The 18,307-nt window shown below is 38.0% G+C and overlaps 1 protein-coding gene across 1 annotated transcript in view; it reads right to left on the reverse strand.

Annotated features, from left to right (window-relative positions):
* Nucleotides 1-15,467, reverse strand: part of LOC139169119 (uncharacterized) — a 74,005-nt gene extending 58,538 nt beyond the window's left edge. Inside the window, 2 exon segments of the mRNA XM_070754940.1 lie at nucleotides 15,116-15,259; nucleotides 15,369-15,467. Of these exon segments, the coding sequence (XP_070611041.1) occupies nucleotides 15,116-15,259; nucleotides 15,369-15,467 (243 nt within the window).
* Between the last annotated feature and the right edge of the window lie 2,840 nt (nucleotides 15,468-18,307).

The following is an 18,307-nucleotide window of genomic DNA, read 5'->3' on the forward strand; positions in this document are numbered from 1 at the left end:
AAAAGAATCCACAAGGCTGGGGCAAATAAACAAAAAAGTCACCTCAAGTTCACCACTCCCAAAAGATTCCTTAACCTGATGGTGCATACAGACTCCACTTGCATCAGTAGTGCAATTTATGACCAGATGGTGATAAATTTAGATTCTATAAAGTTTTAGAGGATGTTATTTTTTTCCACTCAATTTGTTAATTAAGTTCCAACATTTTTAATTTCTTCAGACAAAAATGGTAATTCCCCATCTCTAAGGATTTTTACTGATAAGTACAGCTATATCATCTCAAATTCTTTATCATTATAAAAAAAAATTTTTTTTGCTGATATTTGAAATGTGGGTTTGTTGTGGAGGTATACAACTCTATGCCTTCTTTGGACTTAAAAACATGCTTGCAAAAATATACTATGCAATTAAAATTTATCTGCAAAAGTTATTCTAAATTCTGTTTTTTCTATACTAGTAACATAATTTCACCTAAAAATAAGCATTGCGTATTTCATTCAGGAATATGACAATAAATATTTTCAGCGGCACAATTCAGAAATATTTCCAAAGATTTTATTAAGTATACTATGTCAATTGCATAATAAAATTACATCTAAAATTGAGACAAAACATTTAAGTTTGTCACCAATTATGTCAATACATATATGTATGCCTGTTAAAATTTATTTATGCTCCAAGACTAAATTCATCATTGTGATATCAGATTGTATGCATCTAATTGAAATAAATGCAATTAATTCTAGAAAATTTATTGAATAAGATTTTATAAATAAAAAACAATTCATTTCATCATTTAATTTTACTGTATATTGCTAATGAATACAAATATATAATATTTAAACTAGTATGTTTTTCTTTCCTCTATAGGAAGTATGCACATTTGAATGTAAATTCCATATCCCAATGTGTTATTGTGTGAGAGAGTGCATAGAAGAGAAGAAGAAAGCGGGGAGGGGAGAGAAAATGAGAAAGTGATCAAGTTATAAATCTTCATGCCAAATACAGAAGAAAAAAAGATTACACATTTTGAAGATATTATTTTTTGCATATTCTCCTTAGAATGCAGATAATATCAGATTAATTTAAAATATATGACTAATTTAATAATTAACTAAGCCCTCTTCATTTCAATAAAGGTCTTCCCAGAAGCCATAAATACTGAATCAGTCCTATTTCTGCCCAAAGGATCCTCTTTGTGAGAATGAGGGTAGGAAAAGCATCAAACTAGATAACTGGTATTGTCAGGAACAAATATTCATCTATCTGATCAGAAACCACAGAGGGCCAATAATATGGTGTGGATAATAAGAAACTTTATTGGAAATACCATAATGCCCTTTTATAGATCAACATTTGGAGTATTGTATATACATCCCAAAGGTGGGGGTTTTTCAATTTGACTTTCTTGTTGTTTTTTGAAACGGTTTTGCTTTTCATCCAGGAAGCTTCTTTATCCAGCTCTGACTGGATGGTGAGGAATCAGAATAAAACCTTTGGAAGTCTTCTAGTTCAGTTCCGTGCTCAAGCAGAAGATGCTATACCAGGGTGCCAAAGGTGATACGTGGAGCCTTATCTGCTGGCACGCAAGCTGTTGCCCTAGCTCAGCTGCAATGTCCATGTGTGTGCCGGCCAGCTGATTTTTGGCTCGCACATAGGCTCTGGGAGGGTGTTTTTGGCTTCCAGGGGGGAATAGGAGAGGGTGTTTTTAACCTCCCCTGGCTCCAGGGAAACCTTTGGAGCCTAGGGAGGGCAAAACACGAGCCTACTGGGCCCACCAGAAGTTGAGAAACAGGCCATTTCCTGCCTCCAGGGGGGGATAAGCTGTTTTCGCCCTCCCAGGCATTGTATTATGGGTGTGGGCACTCATGCATACAGAATACCGTGTTCCCATACTCTTTCGGCACGCAAGGGAAAAAAGGTTCACCATCACTGTCCTATACCATTTCAGAAAAGTGACTGTCCAGTTTCTTCTTAAATCTTCCAGTGTTGAAGCACCCACAAGGTCTGAAGGCAAGCTGTTCCACTGCTAATTGTTCTCACTGTTAGGAAGTTTCTCCTCAATTGCTTCTCTCCTCGATTAGTTTCCACCTGCTGTTTCTTGTCCTGCCCTCTGATTCTTTACTTACATGAGCCACATGAATCTTCTGCCACATGAGCCCCAGCGACCAGTCAGGTCCCACAGAGTCGGCCATCTCCAGGTCCCGGTGCCTAGACAATGTCACTTGGTGGGACTTAGGGGAAGAGCCTTTTCTGTTGGGGCCCTCTGGAATCAGCTCCCCCCAGAGATTTGCACCACCGACACTGTCCTTGCCTTTCATAAGAATTTGAAGACGCACTTGTGCCAACAGGCTTGGGGACACTAATATTTACAACCCCTGCCTATGAATGAATGTATGATAAATGGGAAGTATACTGGTGCACTGAATATGACTGTTTTTAGATTAAATTGGGGGTTTTAGACTGTTAATTTAGCTTTATTAGATTTCAGAACTGTATTTTTTCATATGTTGTAAGCCACCCCAAGTCCTTGGAGAGGGGCAGGATAAAAATCCAATTAATTAATTAATTAATTGGATTTTTATCCTGCCCCTCTCCAAGGACTTGGGGTGGCTTACAACATATGAAAAAATACAGTTCTGAAATCCAATAAAGCTAAATTAACAGTCTAAAACCCCCAATTTAATCTAAAAACAGTTAATTAATTAATTAATTAAAACCCACCCCTCTTTGTGGCAGCCTTTCAAATACTGGTATAGTGTTATCATGTCTCCCCCACTCCTCCTTTTCTCTAGAATAGCTAAGCCAAATCCTGCAAACATTCTTTATATACACTGCTCAAAAAAATAAAGGGAACACTTAAACATCACAATATAACTCCAAATAAATCAAACTTCTGTGAAATCAAGGGAAGCAACACTGATTGACAATCAATTTCACATGCCGTTGTATACGTTCAACTTCGTACACAACAAAGTTTTCAATGAGAATATTTCATTCATTCAGATCTATGATGTTATTTGAGTGTTCACTTTATTTGTTTGAGCAGCATATTTTAGTCTCCAGGCTTTAATCATCTTAATTGCTCTTCTTTGCACATTTTCCAAAGTCTCAACATCTTTTTTCTAATGGAAGGATTTATATTCCTTGCTGACAACTGGCCATTTGCATTCTTTTAGTGCAATGATGGCAAACCTTTTTTTTACCCACACCCATAATACAATGCCCTCTCCCCACGCATGTGGGGTATGCACGTACTTCTCCCCGTGCATGAGCATCACCCCTCGCACTGCCTCTATGCATGCGCATAGGCCTCACTGAAGTCTCCCGACTTCCAGTCAGCTCTTTGGGCTGTTTTTCATTCTTCCCAGGGTTCAGGAAAGCCTCCTAAAACTTGGGATGGCGAAAAATGGCCCAACAGGCCAATTGGAAGTTTGGAAATGAAGTGGAGCTGCCCTACTACTTACCTTCAGATAGTTGCCACCAGGTCTTGCACAACTTGGCCCATTTCTTTTGCAGCCAGCAAGGCTTTCCTGAAGGCCTCTCTAGCTGATAATCAAGCTTCGGATCAATCTGGAACCCTATTATAAGCTGCAGAGCCCTTCAGCAAAGCCTTGCTGGCTGCAGAAAAAATGAACCAACATAGAAACATAGAAACATAGAAACATAGAAGTCTGACGGCAGAAAAAGACCTCATGGTCCATCTAGTCTGCCCTTATACTATTTTCTGTATTTTATCTTAGGATGGATATATGTTTATCCCAGGCATGTTTAAATTCAGTTACTGTGGATTTATCTACCACGTCTGCTGGAAGTTTGTTCCAAGGATCTACTACTTTTTCAGTAAAATAATATTTTCTCATGTTGCTTTTGATCTTTCCCCCAACTAACTTCAGATTGTGACCCCTTGTTCTTGTGTTCACTTTCCTATTAAAAACACTTCCCTCCTGGACCTTATTTAACCCTTTAATATATTTAAATGTTTCGATCATGTCCCCCCTTTTCCTTCTGTCCTCCAGACTATACAGATTGAGTTCATTAAGTCTTTCCTGATACGTTTTATGCTTAAGACCTTCCACCATTCTTGTAGCCCGTCTTTGGACCCGTTCAATTTTGTCAACATATGGGAGGCCTGGCTGTAGCTGTCCAAAGCCAAAGAAGTTCCTGAAGACCTCTGTCAGCAAAAAGCAGGCTGGGGATGATGCACACAAGTGAACTTTCAGATGGCCCATTGGGCCATTTTTTGCCATCCCAAGGCTTCAGGAGATTTCCCTGAAGACTGGGTAGAATGAAAACATCTGAAAAGAAGCCCAAAAACCACCTGGTGTGTGCTGGATTGGACATAGGGCAACACCTCATGTTCCCTCAGATATGGCTCCACGTGCCACCTGTGGCACACGTGCCATAGGTTTATCATGACTGTTTTAGGGAATTGTTGAAACCACTTAGAGTTTTATCTATGGTTCAGGGTCACCTGAATATTGCAAATGTGAGTGCAGTCTTCTTGGAACTGCTGTTACAGACTGGAAATAGATGATGTCTTATCCCTTCCCCTCCGTTGAGAGAGGACTGTTCAAATTTGACATAGATAGTTTCTTTAACCCCTCTTTCAAACCAGCAGTCCCCTCTGTCCAAAATGTGAAGTTTGCTGTTTTTAAAAAGAAAAGAATGAACAAAGCCATGTTGTCATTTCCATACATTACAGAAATATCTGAAAAGCTCAGGAGGATTTTCAGCCAATACATGCACACTTTAAATCCAAGAATATATTAAGGCAGAAGCTTGTCCACTCCAAAAATAAAACACACAGACACAACTGAACAACACAGTATATCCAGTGCAATGCAATGAGACATGTGCAGATCTATACATTGAGAAAACAAAACAGCCACTACATAAATACATGGCACAACATAGGAGAAGAAACCCACCAGGAGAAGATTCAGAAATCCATCCACATTTAAAAGACAAAGGCCATTCTTTTGAATCGGGGTGGGTTCTAACTTATCTTGCTGTCTGTTTGGTTCCTCTTGTGTATGGGCATGCACAGTGCCAAAAAATCCAACCCCCCCCCCCCAAAAAAGCCCAAAACAAGATGGTGACACACATGCAATACTGGAAATTCAGCTTCTGTGCATGTGCAGAAGGGGGAAAAAACTGAAAAAAATCCACCCCCCAAATCTTTTTTAAAAAAAATATGATGTCCATGGACTGGTACCAACAGAATTAGTTATGTGATGTCATCGTGACACCACAAGCGGTTTTCTACCAGTTCTATAGAACCTGTGTCAACTGGGAAGAACCCATCTCTGTTTTGAATATGGACTGATAACATTGCTTTGTTTATGGTTCTCTGCTTTTTGAAGAGAAGTAAAGTTCACCTGGCCTTAATTTTCACATGAAAATTAAAATTGTCAGCAATTTTTAGAGAGTTCCTGAGACTTAGGGTGGGTAGGAGATAAATACAACCTTGGAGTATCAACTAACATCCTTTTTTGTCTATGGAAAAAAATCTATGTCTGGAGAAAAAAAGAGGTGGAGAATACATATGGGAATATCACTACCTTAGCACCAACATTCTGTTCACCTGAACTTTCTCTTTGATGGCTAGATAAATGAATCAAGGTACTTCCAAATTATACAATGGGATTTTGGGCTATCAGGCATCATGTGCAGAAAAAAAGAAGGCAAAAATCTCAAACTCAATAATCAGGGCTATATTTAGGGCTGGATAAAAGTAATTTGCAGGGGGAATGCTTGTAGTACCAACCTCTTTCAAAATCCTTTCCAGGACTTGGATTATATTTTTGCTGTGTTGTTTCATCCTTAATGTTTGATTGAAATCAGCAGCAGCTCTCCTCCTTCAGTTTTGCAGGAGGGAAAAATCACATCAAAATACTATTAGTCTTCTGAAGGATTTAAACTAAAGAAGGGAAAAGAAACAAGCAGAAATCTCTGCCACTAAATCACAGCAAAACTTTAGAGACCTGAATGGGAGATCAAATAAACCCTGTAGCTGCTAACTGATTAACAGCGTCCATCCATAAGGCAGAGTATCACTACTGTCAGAAGGTGGCCCTAGTGCTTTACATTTACTCCTTTTCAGACTATGGTGTAGAAGGCTGTGAACCAAACTTTTTTAGACCTTCCCAGGGTTCAGAAAGAGGGGAACCCATAATACTGTTTATCAGCACATGCTCCTGCATTTCATGTATAAATGGAGTGACTTCACCCTGCCCAAATAAGGTGCCTTAGGGGCATAACTCTTATTCTGGGCATTTGTCACGATGAAGAAGTGTTAAACATCCACTTTATACAGGAGACCTATGTGGATCAGTCACACCTTTCCCGTTTTTACCTCAGCTTATTTCTACCAAACCTTTTATTTCTATATATCTTTTTCTCCACACACACAAAAACATATACACACACACAAAAAGATACACACAAATGCTACATAAAACGAGAGTCATGCTGATAATTGCTGGATAGACAAATGCAAAAAATAAACAAACAAGAAACTCCTATAATCAGACAGGCCCTATGCAAAGCATTTCCAGGTCACAGATGATTTTACTCTCCAGATAACACATAAATAGATATAGACATACTGGCATTCTCACAATAATGTAATGGATTTCACTGGCCAACAAATACATCTGACATGCAAAGAAGCAAATAAATTCTTTCTTGAATATTAGCTACTGTATGATAATCATGTGCTAGCTATTTATTATCCCTGCAGGCACTGAGGACTGATCATTTTTAATAGGAGTTTCTGACTCACACTAATGTGATTTTAAAACAATCTTGTTGACAAGTATGGGTCTTCTAGTCAATATATACATTATTTACCCAAAACCACAGAATCCAAGCTAAGTCAAAAAAGGGAAATTGAGCCCAATATGCTCCTTATCTATTCTGTGAAACAAATAGATTTTCCCCATAGTCCTGTCAATTTTGGAATTAGAAAAGTTAAAGCAAAGCAAAATCTTTGCTCATATTCAGGAAATAATTCTGGCATAAAGTAAATGGTTTGGCTGGTGGAAAAAAACCTCTATATTCAGCAGACAATTTTTGCTGTTAACATTTTGTGTCCAGAATGAGTAAAAGAAGCAAACTATTTTTTGTTGCTTGTGGCAAAAGTTGACAATTATTTCACCTGCATTTACATTATATAAATATAAACCAAGGATTTTCTCATTGATAGGGGCCACATTTTACATGTAACAGTTATATAATATTTTGCTAGATGCTGTTCAAAATATAATTGCAGCACTTGAAATATTTATTAATTATTATTTCATGATTATATGATTTTTAGACTAATCTTATATCCAGAAGTAAGAGTTGGGCATGCATTTAAAATGTTTGAAAAATTGAGACCCATTTGGTTTAACTTTATTTTATTCAAAGAAAGTAACAAGAAGGAGAGAAAGAAAGAGGCATAGAATTACTAAGGGAAGCATTTTAATAATGACATACTATTAAACATCAGAATAAAAATAATTCACAGTTATAACCAATGTTTTGAAAAACTGCACTTTCGAGATATTTTAAAAATATTCTAGTTTGCTACAGTTTCTAGACTATTGCAGCATTTTCCACCTGTCACTAACATGGCAAGATTATTTGGATTTAAGTCTCCATGGGAAATCATGCCCTCTGCTTCACAATCCAAAAATCAATGTGTGGTATTAAGTGCAACTGAAACAAAATGTCCTAAATATACAATCGCATGCCAGTGCCAGTGTTTAAAAGAGGGTACTGCTCAAGAAAAACAAAATCAGTGTGGTTCCTCATAATTCACAATTTCATATATTACTAAGGCAACATGGGATTTCAGTACAAAGGAGTAATTTTTCAGCAGCTTCAACAATATTATAAAGAACAGCAAGGGAAAAAAAACATTATGCATTTTGCTTTGTCTTGTCCTTCAGGACATTTCTGAGGACTGGGTCCAATAGAAGATGCCAATTACTCCAATAGTGATGATAATGAGAAAGATAAAAGTAGATCTGCTCAGGAAAAAAACATCTTATGGACACAGCTGAAAAAGGCTCATGGTGACATGGGCAAATTCAATAGAATTATAAGGAATGAGAAGATAAGACAAACCTGGTCATTGGAATTGAATAGTGACCAAAGGAATTGTCCCTTCACTTGGTGGATGAAGAGGAAATGAAAAGAAAGTTGTCAAGAACTTCAATTAATCTTCCAGGATCCTCCCTTCCTCCTACTCATTTATCAAACCGTGCTCTTCCTCCTCTTGCCTTTTTCCTCTCAATGTCTTTTGACCTTGTTAAGGCCAGTGGCCCTTATTGATTTTACATGGCTTTCAAATTAAAGAAAGGCATCTTGAGTTAGTAAGACCATTGAAAAGGGATTTGATGTTCTGTTCAGCGCCTAACTTGTCACTGAATGAGAAGCAGATAGTGATAAATTACTTAATAATACATTATGCAAATGAATTCAAAAATCCTAAAAGAACACATCAGTGCTTAACACCAACCTTCTGAGCGGGGTCCTGCTGAGTGAAATTTATGCATCTGAGACAGTTAGAAATTAACTTGCTCAAAACAATCATGGATCTTTCTGTTATATCATCTTCATATATAATGATATATATAATAAATATTATCTAATGATACAGAAATTTTGAAATGTCCACTACAGCAAAATACTGAAGATCATTCTACATTGTTAGCATTAATTAACTTCCTATTTGCATACAGGCTTAATTCTTAGAACTATTTCTAAGACTTGGCCAACTCTAATTATCTGGAGCCTATCATGCTTAGGTTCCATCACAAAATCTAAAGATGAAAGTGAAAACTCTCTTTCTTAGATTTTCTATCTCTGGCAACTAATGATTACAATGATGTACCAATAACAATGTTATAGATTAGTTCGCCTAGATATGTGGAGAAATGTAATCTTCTTCTCAAATGGTATAACATTCAAAGATTTTTTTTAAATTTATTGGTATTTATTTTTTATTCTCATTTAAGCAGTGATTATATTAATGTAAGAAATTTTGATTCATTTTAATTTCTGCAAACATTTTACTTGATATATATGATTAAAGGATCAATATATTTCCTGATCTAACTCAGCTTAAGCCCTGCTGACCATTAATTGTTTTTTTATTTTTCTTGTATCTTATTATATTACTGACCTTGGCTAAACTAAGCACAGCTGGCACCAATCTGTGGTGAACTTTAGGGACCATCCAAGAAGAAAGTTATAGCAAGCTACTTATTTAGTATGGGCAATCAAATTTGGTGGATGAAGAGATTAAACTCTACTTCAAAACATTTTTAATTATTTATTTTTACTTTTTCCTCAGGATACTATATGTTGGAGCAAATATATAGTAGCACCTTTAGATGCTAATATATGGCAGATCAGTCTGATTCATGGTTGGATAATATTTTCGGGACTGAAGGCTATATCTCTGAGGGAGATGGACAGTTAAGAAATACGAAATATACTTTAAGAAACTAAATAAATAAATAGTCCTGCAAATATAATGTGAGGGCTGTGCAGAAAAAAAACAAACAAGGAGAAGACTGTGAGACTTAGTTCTCACACGCAGAGGAAGAAAACCCATTATCCAATCTGGCCTTTACCAAAATAAGAAACAAATGGAAACCAGATCTGGAAAAGGCAATGGCCTAGTGTGAGAGAGATTTAAGTAGATTTTCAAAAGTAACAATCTGCTGCTAAGCTTCTTAAGGATACATTGAAAATTGTTACTATACCAGATAGAATTTGTGTCAGATTTACCAATGTAAAATTTGATACAGGAAAGAGGAGAAACTGGAACTACAGTGTTCCCTCGATTTTCGCGGGTTCGAACTTCGCGGATAGCCTATACCACGGTTTTTCAAAAAATATTAATTAAAAATACTTTGCGGGGTTTTTCCCTATACCACAGTTTTTCCCACCCGATGACGTCATACGTCATCGCCAAACTAATAATTTTTGCAAATAAATAAAAAATAATAATAATTATTGTTAATAAATAATTATGTTTATAAATATCAGGATCTTATTCAATGGTGAGTAAATGGTTGTTAAGGGAATGGGAAATGGTAATTTAGGGGTTTAAAGTGTTAAGGAATGGGTTGTGATACTGTCCATAGCCAAAAATGGTATATTTACTTCCGCATCTCTACTTTGCGGAAATTCGACTTTCGCAGGCGGTCTCGGAATGCATCCCCCACGGAAATCGAGGGAACACTGTACTGGTCTTTATTTGTTTGTACTCCAGTATACTAAAAAGAACCTTGTTTCTACTATTGTGGAAACAAAACTTTAAAAAAATGTTTACAGTCATATTGTTAATATATTAATCATTAATAATAAATTGTAAATACATCATTAACGTTTCTGTGTCTTATCTGTGTTTCATCAACTCATCTTCTGAGTTGTACCTGTATTATGAATACACCAGCTCAGAAAAACTGGTCTAAACTGCCACACATATGATAAGCTGGGCTCCCTTCGCTAGAACACAATAATGACGTACCATTATCTAGTAATTTTTTAGACTGGTTCAGCAAAAAAGAATAAATAATCATCCTCTTTTAAGGCAATACTTTTATTGAGCAGTCCTGTATGCTTAAAAAAATAAGCAAATAAGAACAAATTGTGAAATTAAAGAAATAAAATGCAAACACAGCACAGCCTCAAATTCATTTCCTATAATAAGGATAAGATAGATGCTTTGTTTTACTGAAGTCTAATTTCTAAAAAAATATATTATAGTATTCATAACTTGGTCACCCAACTCTTTCTGCAGAAAATACATTTTGAAAATTCTATGATAATATATGATAATTTGTGCCTAGCAATAAAAGCTGCATTTGAGCTGAATATAGAGAGAATTTGAAGGTTTGGTTGGAATCTACTATGGTATTTTACAATTTAAATATATCCAGCACACATCCCTTTGCATTTTGAATGTTTATTTACAGGAATTACTTAAATATAAACCATAATTTATTTTCTCCTTTCAAATAATCTCAATTGAAGCATAGAATTCAGTGTTGCTTTAATTGCATGACTTTATTTTTACCATCTCCATTTCCCCAACGTCGCTGTCTTTGGCACTCAGTCTTTTCACCTTTTCATTAATCACAGAGCAGCACACAAACAAAGCTTATCAATAATATTTATAACAGCCTTCTGCCAAAAAGAACAAGAAAGACACACACACACACACACACACACACAAAGAACTACAGAGCCCCAAACTGTCACTAATCTCTCTTTGAAATAAAGTAAAGTAACAAAATTAACCACTTTCATTTATCATAAAATTAATGTAGTAATATTTTATGATTTCTTAGAAGACTATAATAGGTGAAAGTTAATGCCGAGATTTTGGAGTTGTCTGTTTAATCCAGAGGATTTTTTTAGGTATGGATCTGATCTCTGAAATATACTTTTTCCTCAAAATACGTTGGTTTTCTTTCTTTCTTTCTTTCTTTCTTTCTTTCTTTCTTTCTTTCTTTCTTTCTTTCTTCCTTCTTTCTTTCTCTCTCTCCTCCTTTCTCCTTTAATGCTGCTCCCTGATGATGAGCTGGGGAAAGTAAACATCCCAGGGAAAAGTTGGAGGCATGACCAGGGTCCTCATATGAACTTGTTGCTTTAGGAGCAATGGAAGAAATGCACCTCATTTTGTAGAATAGTTGGGTTTAAATGAAGGAGGGGGGTTCTTTTCTCTCTGCTCTATAGAATGATGTGAACTAATCAGCAGGCAGTGCCCTATCATAGAGCTAATTCCACTGCTTGCTAAAAGAACTGTAGATTAATGGATAAAGAAGGTCTGTGGTAGGGTCACACTGATATGGATTCAATGTGTATGGCAGCTTGTCAGATGCCTGCTTGGATTAAATCTAACCTTTCTTGTTGAAGGTTGCCATTTACTCTATTCTTAGTGCCTCAATTTATTTTCCTCCCAGAATTTCCACATTAGAAAAAAAGAGGCAAACTTAGCATCTATTTAATTTTCAGAACAAATTTAGAGAACTAATTTCATTACCAGGAAGAAAACTGGAAGTATTAAAGGCAGCAAAACATGGAGATTCCCTGGAGGGACACAATACCTGTTTCACTTTAATGTTCAGGTGCTTTATTTATTTTGATTTTTATTTTGGTAAAGAATAATGTTAGATTACTTATGTACAATTATTTTATTTTGAGAAAACTTTGAACAAAAGAATCTTCATCCTTTTATGAATCAGTACTGATCACTTTTTTCTTTTAAGATATTTTAAAATTAATAATGTAGAACATGAAATTCTGAAAAATTGACTTATATCCAGGAAAATTACTTCCTGCTGTCATTTAAATTATGACTGCCCTCTATAAAAGTGTCTTTAGGTGTATTAATTGAATTCCACACTATTTTCCAATAATAATCTGTAAAGTTCATCTGTCCATTCCTCATAGGATACCCACTGTGTACGAGTGAAGAACGTATCTATTTCAGTAGCTTAATTTATTTTCATGATTCACTGATAATGACTGTCATGCAGGTTGTACATCAGAATTAACCTTCATTTCACTGAGGTATATTACGATGACAGTCCACGACACATTTCACCTACACAAAGGGCATTTTCTTCCCTTTTTATAATCATCTTCAGCAGCTGAAGATTGTTAGATAGCCGATTAATTTTCATTGGAAATCAAGTGCGGACTCCCAAAGCAGAGCCAGTGTGAATTCTCTTGCTAAGTGAGTGCCTTCGCTAGTAATTATGTATGTTTTTAATTGCATTTTTGCAAAAACTTTCAAGGCTATATTTTTGCCTACAATGTCATTCTGAGATCTCCATCCTGGCCCCAAAGAAGAAAAGGAAACACTAAAGCAAATCTATCAGAGTTATCAGAATTGTAGCATTTAATTTCTCAATAAACCATTAAATGACAGATATAAATTCACCTATTTGCTGTGGTTTCAGAGAGGTGAGTTAATTGGGGACCTGGCATCATTCTGTGATTGACATCTTTTAGACTTTTTTTTTTCAAACAGCTTTTGAAATCTCAGGCACGTCGTAGGCTAGACCATTAAAAAGAAGGAAAATGAATCTATGTAAATTACGGACACATTTTATTCATTTAAGGTAGATGCACCCTTAAAAAGACTATCTTATGTGTGTTTACTCAGAAATAATACTTGCTTATGAATGAAGACTAGCCTCGTGTAGATAAATGTAGGACTGCAGCTATGAAATGTAACAATTCTTAAGTAAATGATTGCAGAACAAGATAAGAGAACCATTGGATAACATCTGGGTATTTTATATAGAGGACAAATGGGAATTGAGTGAAATTATTTTAACTGGAAAAATACAGTATTTAAGAGAAAGATTAAATAAACCTTTCTCTCATCAGTATGTCCAATATTTCTCAGATTAAAGCTTGACTTTTTCTATTAATGTCTTTGCTTAATATGCTTCAGTAAGAGAAATATCGATCTCTGGTTTAGATTGAAAACAGGAAGTAAATTAAACAGTAAGGTATAAAGGAAGAAGTACATCACATGGTTCAAATGAAGAGAGCTAAGGAGGTATGAGGGAAAAAGTAAAAATGGAAGAAAGAAATAAAGCTTGATATCAAACTCTTTTTCTTTTTGCTTCAAAGGAGGGGGATTTAATAATTTTTATTTTTAGCATTGTTGTACATAACAATAGATCCAAACTCAAAGGAAACCAATCCATACTTGATTACAGAAAATACAACTTCAGCAACAGAGTGATCAAAGCCTGGAATACACTATCTGACTCTGTTTTTACCTCCTCAAACCCCCAAAACTTTAACCTAAAACTATCTATCGTGGAGCTCATCCCATTCCTCAGGGCAACTTACAACATGTTAAAAATAGCACTTTTTAACAGAACCAGCATATTGCCCCCACAATCCGGGTCGTCATTTTACCCACCTCGGAAGGATGGAAGGCTGAGTCAATCTTGAGCCAGTGATGAGATTTGAACTGCTGACCTGCAGATGTAGCAGTCAGCTTTAGTGGCCTGCAGTACTGCACTCTACCCACTGAGCCACCTCGGCTCTTATGTCCATAGTTATAATTGTTTTCTCATACATGCTTGACAAACTTAAATAAGAAAAACAAACAAAGAAACAAATAAGTCAGGGGTGTCAAATTTGTGGCCCACAGGCCAGATGCATCACTCACTGCCGCACCCATCCGTGTTTTAGAAAACGGGGCGTTGATACTCACCAAGAATGGGTGGACCTTGTCTGCAGCCAATCAGGACTGAGTCTGCCAACTATAAAAGTTTCCCCTCACCTTAGATTACCCCTCTTTTGATAAAGGATGACTGGCAAACTCTGCATGCACTTCCAGCACAGGAAAAAAAATATTGAACAAAAAAGAAGGAAGGTAGTAACAAACAATAGGGATATGCATACAGAACTCCCTATATCAACATAAGACAGGTACCACAAAAACCCAGCCAGCCAGACCTAGACTAAGGAGATTAGCTCCCCCCCCCCCGTGAGAATGGGCATCTCAGGTGAGTATCAATGCCCCATTCTCCACAGTAGGAGGAGCTAGTCTCCAAGGATGGGACATACCAAAGCAGCTCCCCCCCACCAGGGAGGGCCATTCAATTCTGGCTGGCATCTCCTGGCTTCCTTGCCACCTGCATCAATACCTGGTGGCCAAAATCCACATTGCTTAGGGTGAAGGAGTGAAGCTTATAGTGACGGACAAAGGGAATAGGGGAAGACCATGTGGCTGCCTGGGTATTGTATTGATGCTCGGGCATTCCATGCAGCAGATGTTGCTGCGCTGCATGTTGAATGGGCCATGATCACGTGGAAGGTTAAGGAGTTCATATCATAAGGCAATGACTGCCTGTATCTAGCGCCCCACTGTTGGGGAGGAAACCTTTCTTCCCTATGATGATGCTTGAAGAGACAAACAGAGCATCTGTTTTGCGAAAGGCAGAGATGCGGGATATGTCGATATCCAGTGCTCACCTAACATCCAGTATGTGCCATTGTCTCTCCAAGTCAGTGGCTGGAGAGGGAAAAATGTTGGGGGAATGACCTCCTGTACCCAATGAAAGTGTGAGTTCACCTTTGGTGTGAATGTAGCATCTAGTCTCAACACCACTCTGTCAGGGTCGAAGTCACAGAGGTCGCTTCGCACCAAGAGTGCTGCCAGTTTGGAGATCCTACGAAGGACCATCTCGGCCTTCTCCTGTAGGAGCTTCCTGATCACCTTGGGGATAAGAGGAATTGGAGGGAACACATAGGGCAGACCTTGCAGCCAGGCGCAGCGAATGGTATCTGTTCCCTCTGCACACTGCATTTGGTACCTGGTGATATACCTTGGGAGTTGTGCATTCACCGGAGTGGCAAACAGGTCGAGGACTGGCCGGCTGAATTGGGCTACCAACTGGAGGAAGATGTCTGAATGCAGAGTCCATTCGGCCTGATCGATGTGATGCCAGTTGAGCCAGTCGGCCTTCCTGTTGCTCACCCCGGAAATGTACTCTGCTTTAATGGACAGAAGATGACGCTCTGCCCAAAGGCCTAGTTTTATTTATTTATTTATTCATTCATTCATTCATTCATTCATTCATTCATTCATTCATTCATTTATTTATCTATTGTTAGAGTTGAAAGGGACCATGAAGGCCATCGAGTTCAACCCCATGCCCAAGCAGGAACCCTATAGTACACCAGTCAAGTGGCAGTTCAATCTTTTAAAAATGTCCAGAGTGTTGGAGTTCACAACGTCCGCTGATAGGTTGTTCCATTGGTTGATCGCTCTGACCATCAGGAAGTTCCTCCTTATCTCCATGTTGAATCTCTCCTTGGTCAGCTTTCAGCCATTGTTCCTCGTCCGGCCCTCTGGCGCCCTGAAGAATAAAGTGATCCCCTCCTCTCTGTGACATCCCCTCGTATACTTGTAGACTGCTATCATGTCCGCTCTGGCCCTCCTTTTCTCTAGGCTATCCATGCCCAGTTCCCTCAGTCTCTCTTCGTAAATCTTGGTTTCCAATCCCTTAATCATCTTGGTTGCTCTTTTTTGCACCTTCTCCAGAATTTCAATGTCTCTTTTGAAGTGTGGTAACCAGAACTGAATACAGTACTCCAGGTGTGGTCGGACCAGGGCGTAGTAGAGTGGTATTAAGACTTCCCTGATCTTGGAGTGTATTCCCCTGTTGATGCAGCTTAGGATTGTGTTGGCTTTTTTAGCTGCTGCTGCACATTGTTGGCTCATGTTTAGTTGATTGTCCACCAAGACTCCAAGGTCTCTTTCGCAGTCGCTACTGCTAAGAGGGGTTTCTCCCAGGTTGTATGTGTGTCTAGGGTTTTTTCTGCCTAGGTGAAGGACTTTGCTCTTGTCGATGTTAAACATCATTTTGTTGGTGTGGGCCCACTGTGTTAGTCTGTCTAGGTCTTTCTGTAATTTGAGCCTGTCTTCTAGTGTATTGGCTACCCCCGCCAGCTTGGTGTCGTCTGTGAATTTGATCAGTTGCCCTTCTATTCCCTCATCCAAGTTGTTGATGAAAATGTTGAAGAGCACAGGGCCCAGGACTGAACCCTGTTGTACCCCACTGCCTACGTTCTTCCATGTGGATTTGGAACCGCTGAGGACAACTCGTTGGGTGCGGTTGGTCAGCCAGCTATTGATCCATCTGCATGTGTTGTAGTCTACTCTACTTATTTCTAATTTGTTGATTAGGAGATGGTGGTCGACTTTGTCGAAAGCTTTGCTGAAGTCCACTGTGTTGCGCTGGTCTACTGATTTGGTTATGGTGTTGAAAAAGGATATGAGATTGGTTTGACATGATTTGTTTCTGACAAACCCGTGTTGGCTGTTGGATATTATCTGGAGAGGGACGGCATACAAATCCAATAAATAAATAAATAAATATTATCTTGTTTGTTTCCAGGTAGTGGCAAAGCTGTGTTTTTTTTCTCCAGTATTTTTCCAGGTATTGAAGTCAGGTCTGTAGTTGCTTGGATCCGTCTTTTTCCCTTTTTTGTGGATGGGAACTATGTCCGCTCATTTCCATTCTTTTGGTAGGTCTCCAGTGGCCCAAGATTTTTGGTAGATGAGGAGAAGAGGTTCTGCTATGGTGTCTGCCAGTTCTTTTAGGACTCTGGGGTGGAGTCCGTCAGGTCCCGGTGATTTGTACTCATTAAGCTCCCTCAAGTAGTCCCTAATGGTAGCTTTGTCTGTGTTGAGTTCAGTTCTGGGGCTGTTATTTGCAGTTAGGTTGTAGGTTGGTTGGTTGGTGGTTCCTTTATGTGTGAAGATTGATGTAAAGTAGGCATTGAGCAGCTGTGCTTTGTCTCTGTTGTCGGTGATTTCGTTACCATATTTGTTTTTTAGTATGGTGACTGTTTCCTTGATTTTTTTCTTGTTGTTTATGTGGTGGAAGAAGCTTTTTTTGTTGTCCTTAATTTTCATTGTGAGGTGCTGTTCGTGTTGAGCTTTTGCTGTTCTTATGTTTTGCTTGCAGGTTCTGGCTGTTTGCTGATATTCCATCTTGGTTATGGCTTTTTTTCTTTTACGTTGTCTGTGATGTCCTTGTTTAGCCATGCTGGTTTCATTTTAGTTTTTCTGCTTTTCTTTTTTGTGGGGATTGAATTGTTTTGGGCCTCAATGATAGTGTTTTTTTAGGGCTTCCCAGGCATCCTATGTGGATTTACTCTTTAGAAGTTCCTTCTAGGGTTTATTCTTCAGGTTCGCTCTGAGCTTGTTAAAGTCCGCTTTTCTGAAGTCTGGGACACTGGTTGAGTTGGGTGTTGTAGTTAGTGATTGCGCAATGTTGAATGTTAGGATGGTATGGTCACTCTTCCCTGTTTGCTAAAATTAGGTCTAGTATTGCAGTCCCTCTGGTTGCTGTTTCCACTTTTTGAATTAGAAAGTTATCGGCAAGGCTGGTGAGAAAACTGTCAGACTTTCCACTTGGTGCTGAGTTTGTTTTCCAGTTAATGTCGGGGTAGTTAAAGTCCCCCATTATTATTGTGCTGTGCTTGTTGCATATTGCTGATAGTTGGGTTGTAAAGAGGTTGTCCATTGTATCTGTTTGGTTTGGGGGCCTGTAGTAAACTCCAATTATAACGTTGTCCTTTTTTTCTTTTATGTTAACCCATATGGTTTCAAGGGGGTTATCTTCTTTGGATTGATATAACTCAGTGACGGTGTAGTGGTCTTTTATGTATAGTTCAACTCCACCTCCTTTCTTGTTTGACCTGGGTTTTTTTGAAGAGATTGTAGCCCTTTATCTGTGTGTTCCAGTCATGTGAT

Source organism: Erythrolamprus reginae, chromosome 6, assembly GCF_031021105.1.
Source record: "Erythrolamprus reginae isolate rEryReg1 chromosome 6, rEryReg1.hap1, whole genome shotgun sequence".
NCBI lineage: Eukaryota > Metazoa > Chordata > Lepidosauria > Squamata > Dipsadidae > Erythrolamprus > Erythrolamprus reginae.